At 45.1% G+C, this 18336-nt stretch overlaps 1 protein-coding gene across 1 annotated transcript in view; it reads right to left on the bottom strand.

The window, feature by feature from the left end:
• RCAN2 (regulator of calcineurin 2) overlaps positions 1-14209 on the bottom strand; it is a 38229-nt gene extending 24020 nt beyond the window's left edge. Inside the window, exons 1-2 of the mRNA XM_053461242.1 lie at positions 14146-14209; positions 6304-6530 (exon numbers count right to left, since the gene is read on the bottom strand). Of these exons, the coding sequence (XP_053317217.1) occupies positions 6304-6528 (225 nt within the window). The 5' untranslated portion in view covers positions 6529-6530; positions 14146-14209. The remainder of the gene's footprint in view (positions 1-6303; positions 6531-14145) is intronic.
• Positions 14210-18336: the final 4127 nt, after the last annotated feature.

Raw genomic sequence — 18336 nt, 5'->3', positions numbered from 1 at the left:
TAAATATTCTGGCAGGGCAATTAACGTGAGCTCCAGGCCACCTATGTAGCCCCTGATGTTGCCATAAATTGGCGAGCGCTCTGCTCTCCGTCGTCCCCGTAGAGTCCGGACCTTTTAACGCATCATCGGTGCGCATTATCTGGCATTAATAAATAGCTCGCGTTTATCGATCACTCAGGAAGGCCGTGGAATATTAAGCGCTGGACATAAATCAGCTGGGAAACGCTCCGAACTAAATCGGGTACGTTACGGAAAACGCATAACATATTATACAGGAACGGAGTCATGACGTTGGCTTTTGGCGCATTTCCCAGCATCATCACCTAAAGAGCAGTCGCTCCATTTACACATAAATGCATCAAGAGCTATTTCTTTCCTGTAGAGAGAACATTGCGAACAGATGAGACTTAGAAGTGACACTTAAACAATGTTAAGATGCTGACTTGGAACTATAAAACAGGTGAGGCTTCTGGGAGCTGTAGTTCCCTGCCACTGGAGGGCAGCAGGTGAGGCTTCTGGGAGCTGTAGTTCCCCGCCACTGGAGGGCAGCAGGTGAGGCTTCTGGGAGCTGTAGTTCCCCGCCACTGGAGGGCAGCAGGTGAGGCTTCTGGGAGCTGTAGTTCCCCGCCACTAGAGGGCAGCAGGTGAGGCTTCTGGGAGCTGTAGTTCCCCGCCACTAGAGGGCAGCAGGTGAGACTTCTGGGAGCTGTAGTTCCCCGCCACTAGAGGGCAGCAGGTGAGGCTTCTGGGAGCTGTAGTTCCCCGCCACTAGAGGGCAGCAGGTGAGGCTTCTGGGAGCTGTAGTTCCCCGCCACTAGAGGGCAGCAGGTGAGGCTTCTGGGAGCTGTAGTTCCCCGCCACTAGAGGGCAGCAGGTGAGGCTTCTGGGAGCTGTAGTTCCCCGCCACTAGAGGGCAGCAGGTGAGGCTTCTGGGAGCTGTAGTTCCCCGCCACTAGAGGGCAGCAGGTGAGGCTTCTGGCTGCTGTAAGTTCATCACCACTAGAGGGCAGCAGGTGAGGCTTCTGGGAGCTGTAGTTCCCCGCCACTAGAGGGCAGCAGGTGAGGCTTCTGGCTGCTGTAAGTTCATCACCACTAGAGGGCAGCAGATGTTTTGTTTTTCCACCTCATTACCAGTATTAGGCGGTTAGAAAAATAAATGTAATTGGCGTCTCCGATTAACTTCCCGTAAAATGTTTTTTTCCTAAAATAAGAAAATGATTATCTTTTTTCTGAATACGCAGCTATAGGGCAATTATAAAGATAAATGCGATGTGAGAAATTACCCTGGGGTTCTGTACCTGCTGTGGTGCGTGTGTAATAGCTCTGGGGCTTCTACATTTCTACGTCCTGACGGCACCAGCGCGATGAGAAGACCTCGTCCTAGAGATGTACCGAGACGTGTTACGATGGGTATCGACAGGGCAGGATCCCAATCGGTTCCATCCGCCGTCTGGGCTGAAGAACACAGCTTTGACGTCATTGATTCCAAAGGGATACGATTGTCGTCCCTTGAAAAGCCTTTGTGCTTCGCGCACAACGCCAGATAATGGCCGGGCTGCGGAAAAATAATTGAAAACGTCCAGGCAATGAAGATTCTAATCTTTGACGCAATTGATGGATGGACTCTCCCTGTGAATGCTATCTACTGATCTTTAGAGAATAAGTGCCCTTCGGAGGCGTGAGGACTACAAGCGGTGCCAGGGGGGATAACGCAGGCGCCTGTGATGCTGGAGTTTTGGTGTTGGGGGGGGACAAGCAAAGCTTCTTGGTGCACAAGGGCATCTTTCCGGCTGACACTCATGAGATCTGCTGTGAATCATGTCTCGGAAATCACCGATCTAATCCACAAACAGAAGCTCGGGATTTAAGACACAGAACGTAGGGATATGACGTCATAGATGGCGGCCGTGGGGTGGGTGGCTGGGCTATCCGCCCTGGGTCATTTCTAGTTCCATCTACAACATCTTCGATAAATAGTTAATTTAAAAAAAAAAAAACGTTATTGACCACAAACATTTATTACTTATGAATGGCGCGTGGAAATTCTCCGAACAGTAAGGGTTAGCGTGAGTAACGGTGTTATTAATCAAAGGGAACGGTCCAGACAATAAACTGTGCACTGGAGGCATCGGTATCAGATCGTTTCTTAAAGCCAACAACCTTGACGTCGATCCAAGAGCTTTTTTTTTTAATCAAGAAAAACACCTTTTGCATGAAAGTGTATTTGAGTGTTATTGACCGATCCCAAACAATGCGGTTTACAGTTCAGTATCATTAACAAAAACTATGTCATTGTGCTTACAGATGGACAAGATAATACACTTCCTCCCCATTATGTTATCTCTCACCTAATATTAAGTAGTTGATTGGTTCAGACAGCCTTTATTATTGCGGGGAATATTTTTGCGGGAAAGAATAAGTGGAGATATTTATTATCATATAGAAGCCTCTTCTGCTACAGGAGCAGCTGTAACCGCAACTCCCACCATGCAGTGCAATGTCGGTGTTTATTATAAATTATTATTTATATAATATTTGTGTTGGTTCTTATATTCTAATACTACAGATACCGGTAATATTAAACTCTGTCGCCACCTCCTGGTTAATGAAAGTAACTACCGATTGATAATATATTACATATACAGCTAATATTCAACCCATTTACTCTGCCCATGTTGCCTCCTATAAAGACTCAAACCTAAATCAGTCGTTGGCCTCGTCTTACATTCAGGAGCCTTATTCCTATCCCATGCATGTTTACATTCCCTTACTGTATTAATCTCTACCACTTCTGCTGGGAGGCTGTTCCACTTACCTACCACCCCCCCCCCAGTAAAGTAAAACCGTACTAAGAATACAGCACATTAGGATGCTCCATGAACAAAAGAAGCAAAAGTTTTCAATAAATGCCTACTTTTTCCGAGCATGCCTTTTGACTATCCGACACCCCATATGGACATTGCCTGCACCTATAGTGTCACCACCGGTTCTACCCAAATCAACAGAGCAAAGGCAAGTTATAGGAAGCAGAGTGCGAAGGAACGTTTCATTAACATTCCTTATCTAATCCACCTATATAATAAACATAAAACATGTAATAGAAGAATATCAATGAGCTACATTTATTTAGCCGCAATACCACTGTTGGAAGACAGGTGGCGCCATTGCTACAGCCAACAATAACTCCATGAGGACAATGTATAAAAAAAAAAAAGTGATTCAAAAAGGATCTTATCACCATAGCAACCAATACAATTCCTGATGATTGTTGCACTGGTTAGTATGGAGAGAGGAGCACTTTGTTAGCACCAGATGCAAATCTCAAACTTCTCACCCTGTAGCCACGCTCTTTGTCCTGTGTTTCTTCTGATTTTTCTTAAAATACTCATATTTGTAACATTCTGAAGTTACTACAAAATAAGCTTTTTTTTTGGGGGGGGGGGGGTACATTAGTGTTGCCAAGTCAACTAGGGATGCGATATCAGCACCTGGACACGTTACATGCGTCCGTAGGTAAAAAGGGAAATGTGTATGTATTCTGGAAAAATGGCCAAAATATACCAACCCGATTACTAATGGGACAAGAAAAGCCAGGTTAGCCTGGTAGTAAAGTAGGGCCACTGAAACTCATGCAGGCATAAAGTTTAAACAATCATGGGCTCCCAATGAATTTTGCTCTTGAAGTTGGGTTCGACGATGAGCCCAGCGATCCTCCATCTGTGCCACACGGCATACGGCTACTGTGTCCTTCTCATATAAAGACTATGCTGTGGCGTATTGGAAGTCATTACGAGCTGGGGTGACCATGCCGGTCATGTTTGGTTGGGTAGAGAGATAGGAGACGCAAGAAAAGAGAGAAAGAAGTGAGAGAAGGGGAAAGAGATACAAAAAAAGAAGAGAGACAAGAAAAGATAAATTAGAGAACAGATAGCAAGAAGAAAAGAGAGTAAAGAGAGGAGAAAAAATGGGTGAAGGGAGACAACAAAGAGAAAGGTCAGAAAAGAAGACAGAAAGAAGAGGACAAGGTAGAGAACAAAGAGAGAGCCACTTGTCTACCCAGTTGCCCCCTGCAGAATGCGGCCACCGGATTAAGCTCTTTATTCCAGAACTGTGGAGTCATTGATGTGACCCGTAGGTCCAAATATTGTCATTAAAGTGTTAATGTGTTATTCTCCGGCCTGGATACTGTCCATTATCCGAGGTGGAAAAAGAGACAGCCATGAAAATAACCACAAAACAAAGCCTTTTACAAATACACGTGGATAAAAATATCTTTGTGGAAATACGATGTTTTTCAGCTTAGATTCCACCAAATAAAAAAAGACTATTAGCCACTACCGTACTGATCTATCTAGCGGAGTCAACACGAAAGGGTTTCCATCACACAGCTGCCCTGATTATTCTGGGTTTCAGACCTGTTACCAAAGGGTTAATTGCCTATACATTTCACAACGCAAATTAAACTCACAACACAAAAGGGCTATCACAGCACTGAGGCTATTCTTTATGGCGATGCTAATGAAGTCCTTCCTCCATAGACTTTCATTAGTCAGAGAGTCCGGCTGGGTGATTGAGACTGAGCCATTCTATTGTTTCCCACAAGCAGTATGATTAGGAGTCGGGGTGTTTGTCTAGTAGATTGAGAAAGAACTCATACAAACAGCTGATATGCGGCTGCCTGAAAACATTCGTCGGATACGGTTAGTTCTCCTGTAAGAGTGTTTGTTGTACGTCTCACAGCAATGTCATCCTTAAAAGGTAGACAGGCGCTGATAAGGCCGGTTATCGGAAAGCGGACCGAGAATCCAGTTACGGGACACGCATTCCACGCCGGAGCGGGGGCCATGACTTTATCACGAACGCTGAGGCCCTTTTTCCACCGCGCTCTGGCCAAGAGCTAAGAATAGAACAAAATGGGCAAAAGTGTCCGGTGTCCTAAAAATACCAGCAGCTCGGATCGCTCCGGCAGAAGGAATGAGCTATAATTTAAAGAACGTGGAGGAAGCCTCTTCTCTTACCGATGGAATTTTCCCAAATCTCCTAGAACTTTGGGAATAAAGGGGTGACGTCCCACACGCCGGACCCCTGAGCAGAGTTTGGGACAGGTGTATCATTTCTATAAACAGCGCTGGAAGAATTTCAAGCAAATGTGAGAGAAAAAGGATCTTTTTTTTAAAATAAAAATGTTGGCTCCTCTTGTGCGATTTCACCACGTAATATCTGCAGGAGGAATGCCTCCCAACTGCCTCGATTTTCGTGGGGCAGTCCTGATTTTGCCACTCTATCCTGCCGAGCTCTATTTCTATCCCACTTGGGATTCGGGACAGCAATCCCGTGGCCCTGATTTCATTGTAAATTTCATTACTTTAGACTTTTTCCTCAGCAGAAGAGGAAAACATCAACCTAGCCCGACCCTTCTTTTTCCTCCAATGCAAGGGTTAACAGTCGCTCATGGACAGCCTGCCTGGAACCTCTAGGGCTTGTATGAGTTCATTGTGAACTGGACGATCCCTCTTGTCCACAGTAGCCTTCCAGCCATTCCTAGAAAGCACATTCTCTAGATACTCCAGAGCCCGGTGTGAGAACAGATTCATTAACCCCTTCCTTGCCAAGTACATATTTTTTATAGCAATGTATCGGGTGTATATATCACTTCCCTACATAACTGCCGTATTCCAATATATTATTAATGCAGGACATTTACCCAACGCTATTTATTAAATATGCGCAGGAGACTGATTGAAAATGTTTTTAATATTCTATCTTAACGAGGCGCTCAGGGCTTTATTGGTTTCCCCGTCCCCATGCGGACGTCTAAGGAGGACAACACTGAGACTGGGAGAAATGTCTCTAAACGTGTTTGATAGACACGGTTTCTTCAGATTATTCAATCATGTCCAACACACATGAACCAAAACATATAAAAAAAACAAAACAACAGTCAACAGTGTAACTAGTGACTACATTTCATATGTTAGGCACCCTAGTGGCTGTAAGTGGAATTGCACGGTCAAGGAAGCGACCACAATTCTTCATATGGAATGAATGATAGAGAATAGGAATGGGAAGGAGAAGAAGAGTGGGAATGGGGAAAGTGAAAAGGAGAAGAAAGCATGAAGAAGAAATGACCGAGAATCGAAGCAAGAAATTGTAGGGAAACAGGTGAAGCCAATCAAACACTTTTAAGGGAAATTACGCTGATTTATTTTAATCTGAAAGCACATTTCTGTCATTACACATAATAAAAGTCTTCTGGATGACCAGCGATCTACCAATGAAGTTCTGAAGCCACCGCTCCCCTACCTTGCTTCCTTCATCTTCAAATACGGACTGGTGGACGTTGCAGGCGAACAGTGATGTGGGGAGGTCATTGAAGTCCGTGATCCCCTGAAAGTCTTCTTCTGTGAGATATCTGGATAAGTCCTTGTCTCGGTGCATGGGGCAGAGAAAGAGCAGCTCTGCTCCACCCCACACGCAAGCGAAGTAACCCGTCTCCCTCATCCCGATGAAGAAAGGCGATCCGCGCATGCCTAGAACAGGAAGAAACAGAAGAAACAGTCTGAGAAAGAATTGAACCCAACACAGAAAACCATCTATCGCTTCAGATATTATTATCCATTAATGGTCCATTTTGAGTTAGTTGGACACATATTTCGGTGGGATTTGTTGCCCAATGGACAGAAAATTGATGGGAACGACCCCTCCTTTAATAAGTGCCAACTAGTCTTAAAACTGTCATTTAAAGGCGCAGGCACATTAAACCCCCCCTTAGGAGCGCACGGTTCCCGGGGCGCATGTTGGAGGGGTGGCCTCCTCTCTCGCCGCATGATCCCGCCATGTATTTTAGGATTCACATGTGGTTTTGGTTAAACCCGGATAGGATCGGTATTGCTGCCGCCGCTCACAGGGTATGCTGGTTTTCGGCTCCAGCGCACACAGAATTCTTTCCCACGTTTATTCTGTACGCGGTATATTTAGTGAGTGGAAAGAACTGCGCACCCAACGAAAGACGCGCGGAGCAATGATCCACGCCATCCACTGAGCATCGGACTTAACTAATTAACTTACAATAAATCCGTAGCTGATCACCAATCAATACATGCTGATTATGGGAATAGGGGAGGATATTAAATTATTATTTTTGTATAAAAAACTCAGCTCTGTAAACAGTATCAACAACCCCCAGCACTGTATACAGTAATATAACCCCCAGCGCTGTATACAGTAATATAACCCCCCAGCGCTGTATACAGTAATATAACCCCCAGCGCTGTATACAGTAATATAACCCCCCAGCACTGTATACAGTAATATAACCCCCAGCACTGTATACAGTAATATAACCCCCAGCGCTGTATACAGTAATATAACCCCCAGCGCTGTATACAGTAATATAACCCCCCAGCACTGTATACAGTAATATAACCCCCAGCACTGTATACAGTAATATAACCCCCAGCGCTGTATACAGTAATATAACCCCCAGCACTGTATACAGTAATATAACCCCCAGCACTGTATACAGTAATATAACCCCCCAGCGCTGTATACAGTAATATAACCCCCAGCGCTGTATACAGTAATAACCCCCAGCACTGTATACAGTAATATAACCCCCCAGCACTGTATACAGTAATATAACCCCCAGCACTGTATACAGTAATAACCCCCCCAGCGCTGTATACAGTAATATAACCCCCCAGCGCTGTATACAGTAATATAACCCCCAGCGCTGTATACAGTAATATAACCCCCAGCGCTGTATACAGTAATATAAACCCCAGCACTGTATACAGTAATATAACCCCCAGCGCTGTATACAGTAATATAACCCCCAGCACTGTATACAGTAATATAACCCCCAGCACTGTATACAGTAATATAACCCCCCAGCGCTGTATACAGTAATATAACCCCCCAGCACTGTATACAGTAATATAACCCCCCAGCACTGTATACAGTAATATAACCCCCAGCGCTGTATACAGTAATAACCCCCCCAGCGCTGTATACAGTAATATAACCCCCAGCGCTGTATACAGTAATATAACCCCCAGCGCTGTATACAGTAATATAACCCCCAGCGCTGTATACAGTAATATAACCTCCCAGCGCTGTATACAGTAATATAACCCCCAGCGCTGTATACAGTAATATAACCCCCCAGCACTGTATACAGTAATATAACCCCCCAGCACTGTATACAGTAATATAACCCCCAGCGCTGTATACAGTAATATAACCCCCAGCGCTGTATACAGTAATATAACCCCAGCACTGTATACAGTTATATAACCCCCAGCACTGTATACAGTAATAACCCCCAGCACTGTATACAGTAATATAACCCCCAGCACTGTATACAGTAATATAACCCCCCAGCACTGTATACAGTAATATAACCCCCAGCACTGTATACAGTAATATAACCCCCAGCACTGTATACAGTAATATAACCCCCCAGCGCTGTATACAGTAATATAACCCCCAGCACTGTATACAGTAATATAACCCCCAACGCTGTATCCAGTAATATAACACCCAGCGCTGTATACAGTAATATAACCCCCAGCGCTGTATACAGTAATATAACCCCCAGCGCTGTATACAGTAATATAACCCCCAGCGCTGTATACAGTAATATAACACCCAGCGCTGTATACAGTAATATAACCCCCAGCGCTGTATACAGTAATATAACACACAGCACTGTATATAGTAATACAACACTGCTGTATACAGTAATATATTGGTCGCCGGCAGGGGCCTCCTCTGACTGGTCTCCCTGCTCCAATAGTTAAAGGTCCATACGAGCGACTCTATTGGTCGCCGCCAGGGGCCTCCTCTGACATCAACCAATGAAGTGCACCTGCACTTCATTGGTTGATGGCAGATGAGCCCCCTGCTGGCGGCCAATAGAGTCGCTCGTATGGACCTTTAACTATTGGACCATGGTCTCCCCAGGCCAAGTTCCGCCGTCAGGAGTTAAAGGGCCGTGCGAGCGACTCTATTGGTCACCTGCAGGAGCCTCCTCTAGCATGAACCAATGGAGTGAGAACTCAAACAAATGGCTAATATGTAGCAGCCTGAAAACATTAAATGATCTACTTTTGTACATATTTAATATATATATATACCGTATATACTATATGACGATGTAATTGTGTAAACGGAAAAGTCAGCTATAATTAATTTTCCAAACTATTTTCAGGCGAAAACCGATTTGTTTAACGTTGACTGGTAATGGGTTAAAATGCAGACGGCACAGCACGCTTTCCATACAAACCCAAAGCAGAACGGGCAGCGAGGTTCTAATCCCGGTGAATAATCCCTATTTACAAAGAGCCGTGACCTCGGAGACATGAATAGGAGTTTCATTCCGTCTATAAAGGTTTAACCTTATTAAAATACCAGCGCTGCGCCGCGGCCATTCCTCGGGGTATTAGGTGTCTAAGCCCTGTTTTGTTAGCAAAGGAACAGTCGCCATTGTGATAAACCTGACACCTAAATCAGCTACTTAAAAGCCACAGCGCCTAAGCCGCGCGGTACTGAGGGCCAGTGCTCACGGCCTCGGGGGGGGGGTCTCGCGATAAAACCGTCTAAGGGATGACCCACGCAGGAGAAGACATACGCGGCGGAACCAATGTTGCCCCTGGGCCATCTTGATACACGAGACAATCGTGACAAATAGAGCCATTACTATATCTAGGAGAAAACCCATTTACAACATGGGGAGCCATAAGGTCCTCATGGCCAGCTAAGAGCCCGAGGTGGTCAACATGACTGAGAAGAAGACACATTACCAACATGAGGAGCCACCAAGTGTTCAGCTCTTTGGCTTTGCTAATCGCTATATCTCACATTCATGGCAAATAAAGCACAGGTGCTCCTCAGCCCGTGTCAAACCTTATCTCCATTGAAGCTCTGATATGGCCGGTATTCTTATCCGTGGGCTACCACGAGCATAAAGCCTCAAAGCGTTCTTCTTCAGGCCTCCTTCTAGGCTTAGATGCATAACTCCCGGAAACATATCATCCGCAGAATACCACTGATACTTTGTTACTATTATCTTTGTAATTGGGTTATGGGTTAATGATATTCTAAAGTCAATGGCCAACCTGGTTCCTCTAGTAGGAGAAGCTGGCCAGGTTGGCCCATGAGGAGTTGTGAACGCGCCCCCATTATAAAGCAGGTAAAGGTGGTAGAGACCCCGATGACTTTCCTCTCTTATGAGGGCCAAGTGGGTCATTAAGCTGGAGAACTTGGTGAGATGAAGTTTTTCATCTACCTGCAGCTCAGCTCACTGTATTAATGCACTGCTTGAAATATTCACCTACCCCCCCCCCCAATTCCAGATTGGGACACCTACCTGTGTTGGGGGGGGGGGTGCGGCAGGAGACAGGGAAGGGAGTGCCAGAAGCAGATGGGACTGATGCGGTCATCCTTTGTTGTGGTTTTACAGCTCCCTGGCAGGGTAGGTCAGAGGATTCCCCCCAACCTGCCGCTACCCGGGGCATTGCCTGAAAATCGGGACTGTCCCTGGAAAACCGTGACTCTTGGGAGATATGCGTTCAATACTAAAAAAAATAGTAGTAAAACAAGATTCCGCTACTATAATTATACACTTTCATAATTAAATGTAATATTAGAGCCATATTTCCTAGCATTGCTGAATACCCCCCATCCTTCCCAGGAATATTTAAACATGCATGGGACAGGCGTACGGATCCTGAATCTAAGACGAGACCAACGACTGATTAACGTTTGAGTCTTTACAGCAGGAAAAAACTAGATGAATGGGTCTGATCTGCTGTTCTATGTTCATGGGGGGAATATTACATATTATATACATTTGGAAAAGGTTCCTGTCCCATGGAGCTTACAGTCTAAATGCAGATAATCTAGATTTATAAATAATGTAGAACGCAGAGTGCGGGGCCCACACCAAGCCTTTCTTCACAAACAGCAGATGGGTGAGCAGCCGGACGTCTCGGGGGAGTCCTTTCCTCCATTAACAAAGTATTTTCGGAAATATCCGGCTTTTTGCCCTTCGACTATTTATGAATAAAAGGCCACCTTCATCAGCGTTCCTGAAATAGATTGTAAGCTCCTAAGACCCTTCTGCACCAATAGGTCCTAACACGTGTAAAAGTGAGTCTGGATTTTATATTGTTCATGTTAAATATTTTCACCAGGACCGCCATCGGGGGGGGGGTTTGTATAATCGCACTACTGTACCTGGCCCAGCCGCCCTCCTCTCTCACCTGGGAGAGCAGGGAGGCCTGGTCCGCCCCAGTAAAGCGCCCAACAGAACACGTGGCATTACATGACCCCGGGGTAGTAGAGACATATGCTTAAAGGGAGCACCTATGGGCCCCTACCACCAGTGCCACCTGCCCCAACGGCCCCCCGGACATAGTGCTAGGCTGGCGCTGCAGGCCCGACATTCCCTGACGATAAGACACAGAGGGAGCAGAAGCGCTGGCACCAGCCTACCCCCTCCTGGGGCAACAAAGGTCGGTTGTATGTGTGTGTGTGTAAATTAGTATGTTAGTATGTGTGTGTGTGTGTGTGTGTGTGTAAGTAGGGATGTTAGTGTGTGTAAGTATCTATATGAATATATAAGTGTGTTAGTGTGTGTAAGTATGTTATTGTGGGTGTGTAAGTATGATGCTGTGTGTGTAGATATGTTACTGTATGTATGTGCAAGTATGTCAGTATGTTACTGTGTGTGTAGGTACTGTTGTGTTAGAGTCAGTGTTTGTATTATATATAACACAACACTATATATGCAGTACACACACACACACACACACACACACACACACACACACACATATATATATATATACACGCACATACAGGTCCAAAAGGGAAGCACTCACCTGAACCAGCATTGATTATAAATGGGTGCTGCCGAAGACCAAATCTTTCTATACACTCAAAAGCGATCAGAGCACCAATCATCATTAGTGTATGGTGTTAGATTGTGTAAGTGTGTGGTGTTAGTATGAGTGTATGCGTGTTAGTATTTGGTGTTCGCAATGTGTGTGTGAGTGTCAGCGTATGATGTCATTGTGAGTTTGTGCGTCAGTGTATGGTGTTAGAGTGTTAGGGGTGAGTACAGGGTTGCTACTAATGCTACTGGTAAGGGGGGAGTGATGGGGGGCGTAACGGGTGGGACAGTGGTACGGACACGGGGGTCCAGGCGTTCAGCATATACTGGGACCCTCATCCTCCCAGTCCCCTATTGTAACATTGCCACAGACTCTGTTGGCGCTATAAAAATAAAGTTAATTTTACCGTCGAAGGTGAACTTGATGCAGAACGTGCCAGGAGCCCGGCTGCGATTCGGGATTTTTTATGTTGGGATTATAAGCTTTCTCGTTCCCATACAGGCGGCAATAAATTACACTACGCCACGCTTTTATACTCACACAGCGTGCAGCCGGGTTTATCCAGCCGCCGGCCGCCCACTGCCGATGTGTAGAGCCGTCGGCCAGCAGCCCGCCGGTGGCCACCAAAGGTACAGATCACAGCGTGACCCCCTCTATTGCTGGATATTTAGTTTTTTCACCCCATTTACTTCTTATCCAAACATGGAGGGGGTTAGTCGATTTGCTCCCCGGGCTGTAAATAAAGAAGTCATTCTATTCCTCTGATTACTTTGGACGACTTACTTCTTCATGTAAAGTATTTTCCTTGAGATTGGATTGGACCGCCTGTTAGTCCCCCTCTCTGTCATTTACCTTCTGAGCTGTTACTTGGAGTGATAGGAGTCATTACCAAGCTGTACTGCCAGATAGAATTTATCATCAGATATTGTCAGATCGGCCCCATTTGGCCCATCCGTTATTCCTGATGTAAAGACTCAAACCTTAGCCATATGGCTTTCCCACGCCTGTTTACATTCCCTCACTGTATTACCCTCTACCACTTCTGCTGGGAGGCTGTTCCACTTTTCTACCACCCTCTCAGTAAAGTAAAACTTCTTTGCGCCTATGCCTCTGACCCTCTAGATCAATGACCTAAGCAGACTGTAACAACGCAGACACCCAGTGAGGGTTCTGCCTCATAAACAGATTCTGATGGAAAGTTTGAAATGTGGATTTATCACCATAGCAACCGGCAGAATGGTTCAGTCAGCAGGAGCAGCACCACAGTGCCTCAGATTATTAAAGAGGAGTTCTTGGGTGAAGTTCTAAATGTGTAGCAGTCGCCATGAAAAACAACATAAGTACAGCACTGCGGAACATGACGCCGCTAAAAATCACTATAATAACGATACAAATAATAAAAATGATAATAATAATAATGATGATAATAATAATAGCGGCAATAATAACGATAAAAATAATAATGATAATAATAACGGTAATAATAATAATGATAATAACGGTAATAATAATAATAATAATGGTAATAATAATAATGATAATAACGGTAATAATAATAATGATAATAACGGTAATAATAATAATAATAATAATGGTAATAATTAGGCTCCTGCTGATTGGTCCACATTTGGTACTTTGCTCCACATCTACTCTCTGTCAGCATCTCTGCGTCTATAGAATAACCGGATCCGCTTCACGTACCCTACAGAAATATTATCCGCTCTATCCCTTTAAATAGGTTATCACCTATAGCCTGTATGTTATATATACAGCCCTGCTCCATACCCAGCTCATGTAGCCCCCCTCTCTCCACAACACTAAACTCTCCCCCCCTCTCCTAAACTTGCCCTATCTGCTGCGCTGGGCCGGGTATTTACTATATACATTATATTAACTCTCTTGCTGCTGGACCATTTCTCCATCCCCAAAGACCCCTTGCATTACAACTGAGAAAGGGACCTCTGAGGTCCACGTACCTCCTCCAGGTACCCTGCCTCATTTGCCCTATACCCCAAGCCCTGTGACCAACTGCCCCAGCTCCACATCCTGCAGCAGATCACCCCCGGCGCTGCTGCACCGCACTGTCCAGCCTTCCCCTTCCATCATGCCTTTCTGCCCCATCCAGCATCCCTCCCTGATCCAGCAGCCCCCCACATCCCAGCTCTCCTGCCCTCCCCTGGGTACCATGTGCCCTCTGTGCCCGGCTCCCACCCAGCCTGCCCCCTGCAGCCCCCTGGGTCTCCCCTACCTGCTGCAGCCGCTCCAGTCCTCACTGAGTGCAGGAGACTGGTGTCCTCTCTGCCTCCCCTCCCCTGCTCGGTGTCAGCGCTCACTACTCCTGCAAGCCCCGCCCACCCCCTTGAGTGGCACCCTCCGCAGCCAATCACGATCACAGACAGCTGTCAGTGGTCTCTGTGCAACATACACAGTATCTGCTACACATGTATGTATACATACATACATACAAACATACATACATACACATGCCTGGTAACCATTTATGTGCAGCGGGGGGGCGGACAGGAGGCTCACTTTATAGAAATAGGAAGGAAACCTGCTTTGGACACCACAACTCCCACTATGCTCAGCCACATTTACAAATGGGTTAAAGCTGACCTAGCTGGGCTATTACTTTTATTACAGTTTATATAAGGGATGCAAAGCCTCTGGCTGCTTCTTTAAATAACCCTTTAAATCCCTGCTGGTTGAATAGTGAGGGGGCATGTGTCTGTCTGTCTGTGTCATGTGTCTGTCTGTCTGTCTGTCTGTCTGTCTGTCTGTCTGTGTCATGTGACCAGTACCATAATTTTCAGAAATAATACTACTAATACTAATAAAATACAATAACAATAATAATAATACAAATAACATATAATAGTAATAATTATAATACAAATAAAATATAATAATAATAGCCTTCATGATTTGAGCTCTTTGTTCTAATAATTATATTTTACTATTATATTATTATTATTATTATTATTATTATTATTACAAAGCTCTCAAACCACGACGGATCTCCCAAGCACCAGTATTGGAATATCAGTGGAATTTGGGGTGGGAGTTTACATTGCATTTATTGCTATAGCACCGGCAGATTCCGTAGCGCTGTTATAATCGGGGACAGTGTAAATGTTAAGGTATAGTGGAAGAGGAGGAGGAGAGAGCCCTGACCTTGTGAGCTTACGATCTATTGGTTTGGGGTATATGTGTCGTTAGACAGCAGGCCTGCTTTTGGGTTTTACTAATAACCTTTTATTCAGTTTCTTTATAATTTAAGGATGACAATCTCCAGAAAGTTACAAACATCATACCAGTAACGAATTGGAGGATTCTGTAGCCATAGTATAGGCTTTGCTGAGATGGTAGTAAATAAGTAGAACAATCTCCCAGCAGAAGTGGTAAAGGCTTACGCAGTAAGGGGATTTAAAATTCACGGGATAAACATAAAGTTATCCAGAATCTAAGAGTAGACGGACTGATTGGCTCTGATCTTCCAGAAAGTTCTGGCTCTCTGACAGCGTTATAAGGGGTCTAATAGACTGCGTTATAAAGGGGTCCGATACACTGCGTTATAAGACCATCTGAACGGACTGCAGGGGGTGTCCGGTCTGTCAGGGAATAGCATTAGAAGCGTTATGAGCAAAATGAGATACAGGTATTTCTATAGCAACCCATGGAACCTTCCTGCTGACTGGACCATTCCATTGGTTGCTATGGTGACAAGACCACTTTTCATCAGATTCACTTTTTATCCAATAAAGAACAGTTTGGCCCACCGATCCTACCCTTTCTCTACCCGCTTTAAGACCTCAGACCTTACTTGGTTCTTGGTCTTACTCGGGATTTGAACGATTATTCCTCCCCATTAAATAATTCCTCATGTTTTGTGCACTCGGCTGGGGTACATGACAGACAAATCTCACCAAAACTAATGCACTACAAAAAAAAACAGAGCACAGAAAGGACCCAGTTGGGTTACATAGTGGCGTTAATCTTTGGCACGCTACACACCCTAGTGGCATTAGGTGGAATTGCAATTAAATACCCCGGGGGTCCTTTAAGGGGCCTCTCCGCTCTGTTTTACCCCTCTGATAAACCCAAATACTGTTTTATTTATACTTTTCCATGTTTTTATTTTGCTTTTATAATTTATATACATTATAACTAAAATGCATTATGTGGTCATGTGACGCCTCCTGTCTAAACTGCAATGTTTCAACAAAGTACAGGCGGGATGCTGATTTCAAAGGCGGAGAAACGGTAGTAGTAGATAAATGGACCAGCGTTCCAGCAGAATGTCTAATTCTTCGCTCTGTTTGTAGAAAGCGATTCGGTATTCAGTTCACGTTCAGCGATCGGTCTGCGGGAGGTCCTTAATATTTCAGAAAGGTCAAATACACGCTGAAAACACAGCCGATGGCAGCCTAGGGAAAGGGCGAGTTTAACGACACCGTCTCAGCTGAGACCCCGCAGGAGAAAGATCTTTTAATCTAATGCCGTGACGCCACGTTAATCCCGGGTTTAGGAAAAGAAATGTATACAAATACCTTATTTACACTAAAAAAAGAGCAATTCTGGTGCAAAACTGAAAAACGTGTTCCTGTTGCTATGGCAACAAATGGTATGATGCAATCGGTATCCCACTGGCTGCTACGGTGATAAGACCACTTGCAGAAGTTTGCATTTGTATCGCTCTTGATAAAAGTCAGGGACAATACAATTGGATGGGGTTTGGGCTGCCATGCCAGAGGCCTGCTGAGCATGATGGGAGTAGCTAAGGCAGCCTGTGACGGGGGGGGGGTATTTATAAGATCAGTAAAACGTTCAGCACAAACGGGGGTTCAATACGTTTTCTGAAATGCTGTATAGCGAGCCCAAATCTCGTAGCACCTATTTGTTTGCTATGGGGGGGTTGTTGGCAGGGGGTAACTAGAAACCACAGGGGCCCGGGTCAGTGAGGGCAAACCAGAGGATCTCAACTGGCCCATGATCCCCACTGCCTGCAAAAAACACGACAGTGCCCCGAAAATCAGGACTGTCCGGCAGAAAATGGAAGTGTTGGGAGGTATGGTCCCCCTAAAAGCAAAGAGCTCTCCCTGTCCATGCACCAGGGGGGCTAGAAGCTCCTCACATGGAGGTATAAGCATGCCTAGGGCCAGTAAGTCGCGGCATATGACTCCCAACCCACCAACGTATAATGTTATGGGCACCTGCTGTCGGATTCTATGTTACATACCTGCCAGCTGTCCCTTCCGCCGAGCCAGTCCTGCTTTTCTGTATGACCAATACTACGTATACATAACAGCAGCATATTGTGTGTCTATACATTAAATTGTATGTCTGTATATATGTATATATATATATATATATATATATCTATATATAGCGCTATACATGTCACAGTCTGTAACCGTGCCCCCAGAGCCAAGGTGCCCCTCTGTTTCCATTAGAGACTACAGAAGGTATGCTGAACCCTTTGCTGCCCCCGTGCTATGTAAAGCTACCCTGCGATGACATCATATCACAAAAATAATGTACGCCAACCCCTAGGTGGGGGTTCTATATATATATATTTATATACATACACAAAATATTGTGCATCTCACCATTCTAGTTCACGTTTTTTATGCTAATCCCGGGATTAATGGTAAATGCCGGGCAGGATTTGATTGATTTAGTGCACTGTTTAGGGCTTTATTCCTATGAATTCGTTACTCTGTCTTTGAAGGGCTTCTCATTTACATATTTCTGGATATCGCCGGGTATCGCCAGAGCTCGGATAGGTCACAGTAATTATACAGTCCCTGTAAATGTAGACTTTTGCATTTGGAAACGCTGAAAACGGCCGGCGCTGCGCAGATTAAACAGTAAAAATGTCAGAAATATGAAATAATAATAAACCCGGTATTACAGATCGTGGGACGAGGGCGAGCCTCAGCTATGAGCGCAGAACAGTAGCTACAGACTCTAGGGTGCTCCCTAAAATCAGGACTTTATATGCATTCTTAGACAAGGAGCCACGGGGGGTGGTGGTAGAAAAATGGAACAGCCTCCCAGCAGAGGTGGTAGCATTTAATACAGTGAGGGAATTTAAACAGAGCACCAGGATATGACATCATATCTTTGCGTGACACAGAGACGATGCCGGCTGGGGAGGGGGTGGCTGAGGGAGCCGCTCTGGGTCACGCCAAAGTTTCCAAAAGTCGGTAGTTAAATGTCCTCAACACCGCCCGATCCGGGATCTCTTCTGGTGAGTACAGTACTCCAAGCTAAGGTACGGCCCAGCTAGACAGGGAGTGGAGAAGTCTCCTCCTGGTCAACGTTAACCCGGAGATCTAAAAAGAGAAACCCCAACAGCCGATTGTTAGTGTTTATTCACGAGAGAAGAAAACAAAAACATATAAAACAAGGACAAATAACCATATTTTACCTTTCA

This window comes from Spea bombifrons, chromosome 3 (assembly GCF_027358695.1).
Source record: "Spea bombifrons isolate aSpeBom1 chromosome 3, aSpeBom1.2.pri, whole genome shotgun sequence".
NCBI classification, from domain to species: Eukaryota; Metazoa; Chordata; class Amphibia; order Anura; family Pelobatidae; genus Spea; species Spea bombifrons.
This window is presented reverse-complemented; position numbering and strand designations above follow the sequence as displayed.